The sequence below is a fragment of the Setaria italica genome, chromosome V (genome assembly GCF_000263155.2).
Source record: "Setaria italica strain Yugu1 chromosome V, Setaria_italica_v2.0, whole genome shotgun sequence".
In the NCBI taxonomy this organism is placed as follows: domain Eukaryota; kingdom Viridiplantae; phylum Streptophyta; class Magnoliopsida; order Poales; family Poaceae; genus Setaria; species Setaria italica.
Window position 1 is genome coordinate 47,089,654 of NC_028454.1, and position 6,909 is coordinate 47,096,562.

At 45.8% G+C, this 6,909-nt stretch overlaps 1 protein-coding gene across 1 annotated transcript; it reads right to left on the reverse strand.

Annotated features, from left to right (window-relative positions):
• Positions 1-1,122: 1,122 nt before the first annotated feature.
• Positions 1,123-2,348, reverse strand: LOC101766124 (transcription factor PCL1). Its single transcript, XM_004971368.3, has one exon. The coding sequence runs from the start codon at positions 2,166-2,168 to the stop codon at positions 1,407-1,409; it is 762 nt and encodes a 253-aa protein (XP_004971425.1). The 5' UTR covers positions 2,169-2,348; the 3' UTR covers positions 1,123-1,406.
• Between the last annotated feature and the right edge of the window lie 4,561 nt (positions 2,349-6,909).

The following is a 6,909-nucleotide window of genomic DNA, read 5'->3' on the forward strand; positions in this document are numbered from 1 at the left end:
ATCCCACAAATGCCTGGTAACCCAATGTCGGGAAGATTCATTCCCATAGAACACATCCATCTCCTAATATAGTCCCGAGAACCCGTTCCCCATGTTCAGCGGAAGTTCGATCCAGTCTAGAAAAATTATTCAAAACGAAAAGTATCGGCCGCTATTGCAATGAATCTTTTCCTCAACTCGCAACTTTGACTGACAAGCAAACGTCCAATCTCTGTGCACGTACGCTAGAACATTCCGTGCACGCTTAGTGCCTTCGGTTCTGACACACAAAATGGTGCGGTACGGGTGTCCTTCGGCTCCAGAATGCTGTATGGCAGGGCAAAGATCTCGGGTGGAGTTTTTGCTTCGATCTCGTGCAATCATTAAACTGAGTCCTTAGAAATGTCTGGGAGACGAGTGAGATCTGGGTAGCTAGGCTAATAGGTCGTCTCGTCGTTTAGCCTTCATTTGTGTAATTAGTTTTATAATTAACTTATATTTACTACTCCTAATTAGTCTCTAAATATTCGATATGACATGGATTAAACTTTAGCTCAAGGAACCAAACACCCTCTTATTTTGTGAGTTCTTGTGGAAGCAAATGGCAGTGCTCGCTAGCGGCTCAGCTATCGTGCAAAGCCTCTGACACGTGGGTCCCTCAGTTTTAGTCGGTTAAAAAAAGAAAAGGATTTCCTTAAGATCCTCCACCGGTCCTTTTTTTTTCCCAGATCAGGAGCAAACGCGGCTGCTCTTCCGCTGCAGAAGCGGGGGAATGGAGGACGTGGGCACGAGAGTGGAGTTGGAAGCCGAGGAGAAGGGGAGCCTCAACGCGGGTGCCGCAGACAGCAAGGCCGAAAGTCCTTCCGCGAGACGGGCTCGGGCAATTTTTTTTTGTTTTGTTTTGGAAAACAAAAGAAAAACAAAAGCATGATTGATATTTGGATCGAGTTGCTTGCTGCTCGTTCATCATCTTTCTTATCCTGTAGAGTATGATATCATCGCAAGGACCAGACCAGTCGGGTGTTGCTTGGTTGAGCATGCAGAGAAAACAGTCAAGAACACTGAAGCTGCTGCTTTCGCTGCCTGCGACGACTGAATCTGATGATGCAATAACTTGCCTTTTCCATGACATAAACACACCCACACAATCGAATCGTTTATTTGTATATTCATATTATTATGGGTAACAATGCACAGTCAACTTACAGTTGGTATCAGACATCAGGAATTAGGCAGAATCCAATGCAATTCTGCCTCTCTTTTGGTACAGCAGCAACTGATTTGATTTGACTTGACTCTCCAGCAGGCAGCAGCAATACAACATCAGCAGAGCAGAGCAGAGCAGCAAATCTCTCTCCTCTTTTATTGATTGATTGATCGATCGACCACCACCAGCACCAGCAGCAGCAAATAAGAAAGAGATTGTGTTATTTGTCGGCGTGGTGGTACGCCTGCGGGTAGCCGGCGTGGTGGTACTGGTGGTGGTGGTGGTGGTAGCCGACGGAGACGCCCATGGGGAAGTAGGGCGTTGGCGCTGGCACCTGCGCCTGGGGCTCGTGGACGAGGCTGTGCGGCACGGGGGTGGAGGCGAAGATGTGGTCGGAGGGGGAGGGGCCTTCGTTGGAGAGCCCCTGCATCCGCTTCACGTACAGCCGGTACTTCTGCAGGTGGCTCGCGACGTTCTCCCGCGTCAGACCCTCCACGTTCATCAGCTGCATGATCGTCTTGGGCACCGCGTTCTTGATCCCCAGGTGCGCCACCACGTCCACGAAGCGCTTGTGCAGCTGCGGCGTCCACACCAGCCGAGGGCGCTTGCTGTTGTTCGCGGTGGTGGCAGCTGCGGACGAGTCCGCCTCGTCCCCTCTTCCTGCTGCTGCCGCTGCTGATCCACCTCCTCCTCCTCCTGCGGCTGCCTGATTGGGATGCAAAAAGGGCTGGAATGTGCCGCCGCCGCTCCCCAACGAAGAGCGCAGCCTGGACACCGTCGCCGCGGACGCGCGGTGCACGTCCAGCAGCGTCCGCCCGGGCTCCGGCGGGATGCGGAACGCCGCCGCCAGCCCCGGGGGGACCAGCGGCTGGGACAGCGGGGTCAGCTCGTCCGCGCCCGGGAGCCCCGTCTCCCACTCCATCACCCGCTCCTCGTCGCCGAGCAGCTCCAGCTGGTAGTCGTCAACCGCCTCCTCGCCCATCGAATCGATCGATTGGTTGGTTGGATTGTGCAATTGGAAGCCCAAATCAAGCCATCAAGAGGTCAATTCCGGCTGCCCGGCTACCACCAGGGAGGCGGCCGGCGGCGGTGGGTGGGTTGGGGAGAGGAAGAAGGAAGAGGGCAGGGGGAAAGATATTTGTGCTAGCTAGCTAAGCCTGAGAGACAGATAGGAGAGGGCGCAATTTAATAACGCCGGAAATTGGAATAAAGAGCAAAAGCGCAGATCGGGATACCACGTGGACCGCTCCCCCTGATATTTTTGATTCGCTTTTCCATCACCCGCCGTCCGATCCAGTGGCACGATCGGGGTTTCCTCGCTCTTTTCGGGGCAACCTCCAAGGTGACTAGGATGCCCCCCGAGATATTTCCCCGAGATGCGGATACCACACATCCCACGGCCCAGATTTCTCCTGCTTGCCTCCCTCTTTATTCCTACTATATCCTATGCCCTTTATTATTATTGTCATTATGTTATTCCATCTCATCTCTTCAATCTTTTTTTTTCCTTTTTGGATCCATCTCTTCAATTCAATCATTCGGGCTTTGGTCAAACCGTAGCGATATTTGGAGGTGTTTGGATCCCGGGCTAAACTTTAGCCCCTATCACATCGAATGTTTGACACTAATTAGGAGTATTAAACATAAGCTAATTACAAAACCAATTTCACAACCCCTAGGCTAAATCGGGAGACGAATCTATTAAGTCTAATTAGTCCATGATTTGACAATATAGTGCTACAGTAAATATTTGCTAATGATGGATTAATTAGGCTTAATAGATCCGTCTCGCAATTTAGCCTAGGGGTTCTGCAATTAGTTTTGTAATTAGCTCATGTTTAGCCCTTCTAATTAGCATCTGAATATCTGATGTGACACGGACTAAACTTTAGCTCTAGGATATTTTTCCTTTCTCTCTTCTCTTATGAAGAAAAAATATACATACATACACTCTGTTTGTTTCTTGTCGTTGCAAGGTGAAGCCATACCTCACGAAGTTGTCCTACATACAGACAAATAAAACGGAACGTAGAACTAGCCATTACTACCTGCACAACTACATACATACGTTACTTTTCAAGTGATTTTTGAATAATATAATTCGTTCAAAAAAAATTCGATTTTTGAATAATATTTTTCTAATGCAAATTTGCAAAAAAAATCGAGAAATTGCAAACCTAGCGGTCTTTCGACTCCTAGGCAGCCGACATATATCCTATGGGCTACTCAAGTGTGGAGAGGGCTAATGGATTTACATTTTGTTTCCATGTAGAACAATGTATTTATAGTCTTAACTATTAATCTAAAAATATAATGTCGAGCACTGTCCACATGGCCTCACATAAGTCGACTGCATGGAAGGGCCTCGACCACCTTGCCCAAGATCATGTCTGGCTTTGCTTGGATTCGTGTCTACGGTGTGTGACTGTTAGCCATTTGCCTTGGTACGTACGGGTGTTAGTTGGACACGAAGCAGATCAGGCCAGTGCTTTGGTAGATGAAATTGCTTTCTTTGTATTGACTGTCTGAGTCGAAGTCGAATTGCTCTTGCTTTATGGTATCGATTTGTGATATATTTATTGTTCCCCCTAATAGCAGTTTCACCTCCACACCTAGTACGTAGTTGCTTCCAAGCTAGTCGTGATCAGCAGCCTGTTCGCTTCAGCTTATTCAGCCGGCTTATCAGCCACCAAACAGTGTTTTCCTCTCACAACAAATCAGCCGTTTCAGCTTTTCAGCCGGCTTATAAGCTGAAGCGAACAGGTCGCAGATCTATTATGAGCCATGCTTCTGATGGATGCCTTGAACCGTTTTTCTATTTCTTTTTTTTTTTAACGTTACTTGGCTATGAATGCTTTGAACCGTTCTGTTGCTGCTGATGCACATCCATCGGTCGTGGTGGTGGAGCAAGCAAGAAGGCTCGATTATTTTTGTACTGGGTGCGTGGTATGGTGCGATGATACCAGCATGTACATCTTGGTGGCATCTTGTAGTGGCGTGGGGTTTTTATGGTATCTTCAGCAGCAACAGACTTATTTTCTAGGTGGTATGTATCGTATCCATCATAGTGTTAGTACTTTACAAATGAAGGAAGCGGGCCTTGCTTTGCAAACGATTATACATAGTATCCATATTTTATTCCTAAACATATATAATCATAAAAAGTGAAGAATTTTTAAAATTAAAAAGAAAGATCACTAGAGTATGCATGCATATAGCAATTTTGAACGCATAGGAGCACGTACTCTCCAATGCGTAGTGCATGAGCTATGTACGCTTTGTACATTGTGCTAAATGATACAATTCTAAACACGTAGGAGTACATTCTCCAAAACATAGAGTACAAACTGCATACGTTATGCGAGTTGATGGACTTTCTAATTCTAGTCTTTCTTCACATGGGTCACTGCATATCTCAATAGACGAAATGCAAGCACCTAGACTTCGGTGACGAGAAAGCCATTGATCAGGTTGCTTATATATATATATATATATATATTTAATAATGGATCACACTAGGATACTTTAGAACTAAAATATGAAAAATAATTGTTGCTCTCATAAGACCATATTTCAAATACATACACTACCATTTTTGTGTTGGGATATTAATATGTTTTTTATGTATAAAATATTTTATCTAGAAATATCCTTACCAACCTTTATGTGAATTTTATATCGCTTTAATTTTAATAACACTCTAGATTTTTTTTAAAAAAGGTAAAGGTGTTTAGAGGTGACACTCAGCACGCTATAAGTCATCGTTGAGGCAAGATAACCTCTGAAAGTAAAAAATACCAATTCCTTAAGTAGTAGTAGAAGCAAGTGCATCTTTTTTGCTGCCGCGTCCCAAACATTGTGCGCCATTCTTAGCTTGTGTGTAGAGAAACTTAATTAATTTGGAAATAGGATGCAGGAAACATACACGTACAGAGGTAACAAGCCAATCTACCAGCCTCTGATGAAGTACGTACGCTTTCTCGCTCGTTACGGGGGAGACTGACGCGGAAACGCGGGAAACGCGACTCCGAATTCAAAAGGATCACAAATTTCGAGTTACTATTCATTGCACTATTTAAATTGAACGGTACTATTCAAATTCAGCACACTATTCAAATTAGAAATATGAACAGCGCTCACGCACTCATCGCGAGTGGGTGGAGCACCTCAGGATGAGCAAAACATGGCGGCACTATTCGCTCACTATTAAGCACTATTGAGCAACTATTCGGGATCGCTTTCAGCAACTATTCAACAGATATGGTACGTGCGGGTGCGTGATTAGGTCTATATCTTGATTATATTGATTCTCATGATCTTTACGGGTTGAGAGACCAAGGATTCAGCCGGTCGTGCTGCTATGCTTTGTGTCGCTCCTACTCGGTACTCACCGCATGCGTCGTTGGCTCGCTTCAGAACCAAGCCAGCCCGGTCTTCACCCTCACCGTCCCCAGCCACGAGCACACAGGACTCAGGCTCTACCGTCTCCCCAGGCAGTTCCATCCGAAGGGAACACTTCTCTGCGCACATAGGATTCTCCTGCTACCAGGGCTAACACGAGAACGACACACGCAAAGGTTTCTCCTCTAGGGTCCCTAGCGTAGAGACATCACCCCATACGGACGAGCTTAAGGGAAGGCAGGGATACTACCAAGACAGCTTAATCCATTTCCACGGGACAAGCTTACACGCGGCTTTCCCTTTCGGGAAACCCCAAGCACTTAGCACAAACCTTGATTACCTTACAAACAGTGGGATGAGCTCCAACGGCCTCCTAGTACAGAGGTGGTGGAGTGATACAATGGTAGTGGGGTGTTGCTACTAATAGTGGGAATCCCTTAGAGCACTTCCGAGGTGGTGCATGTCTTCATGGAGTATTTGGTGAGTGGAGTGTGGGTGGAGGTCTTCTGCTTCTTCGGTGATCTTGCTTCGGTGATGTGTTTATTGATTGATTCCAGAATGCTTCACCCGACCTCTCATTTTATAGCCGCAGCAGAGGTTTCAGGAGACTCCTCAATAATTCACCTCTCCTGTTGCCTGGACAGCTGGACGGCGCTCCGCTCCTTCATAATTATCCTGGCTACAGTAGAATCACTGTTTATTCCTTTTGTCCTATCCTCTATCACGTATTGTCTTCTCGTGACATTCTGGATGCTGCTTGGTATGGTCTTCCACGCCCAAATGATTGATGTCGCAGACTTCAATCACAAAATCATGGCATGTAGTATTATTCTTCCCCTGGTTGAACTGTTGTTAACACTTTAACAACAGAGGGAATATATTCTCCCGTGAGACAGAATATTCTTTCATGCAAGATATTTATTCTCTTTCTTCAAATTCTCTGGTTACTATTCAAATTGAACGACACTATTCAAATTCAGCACACTATTCAAATTAGGAATATGAACAGCGCTCGAGCACTCACCGTGAGTGGGTGGAGCACCTCAGGATGAGCAAAATATGGCGGCACTATTCGCTCACTATTGAGCAACTATTCAGGGTCGCTTTCAGCAACTATTCAACACATATGGTATGCGCTTGTGCGTGATTAGATCTATATCTTGATATTATATATATATATATATATATATATATATATATATATATATATATATATATATATATATATATATATACACACACATACATATACATATACTCTGTGAATGTGTGAGAGAGAGAGAGAGAGAGAGCGTGCGCGCGCGCGCGCGCGCGCGCGCGCG

What these genes read in the sequence shown, in the direction of transcription:
- LOC101766124 (XM_004971368.3), bottom strand. Translation starts at nt 2,168, where the DNA reads ATGGGCGAGGAGGCGGTTGACGACTACCAGCTGGAGCTGCTCGGCGAC.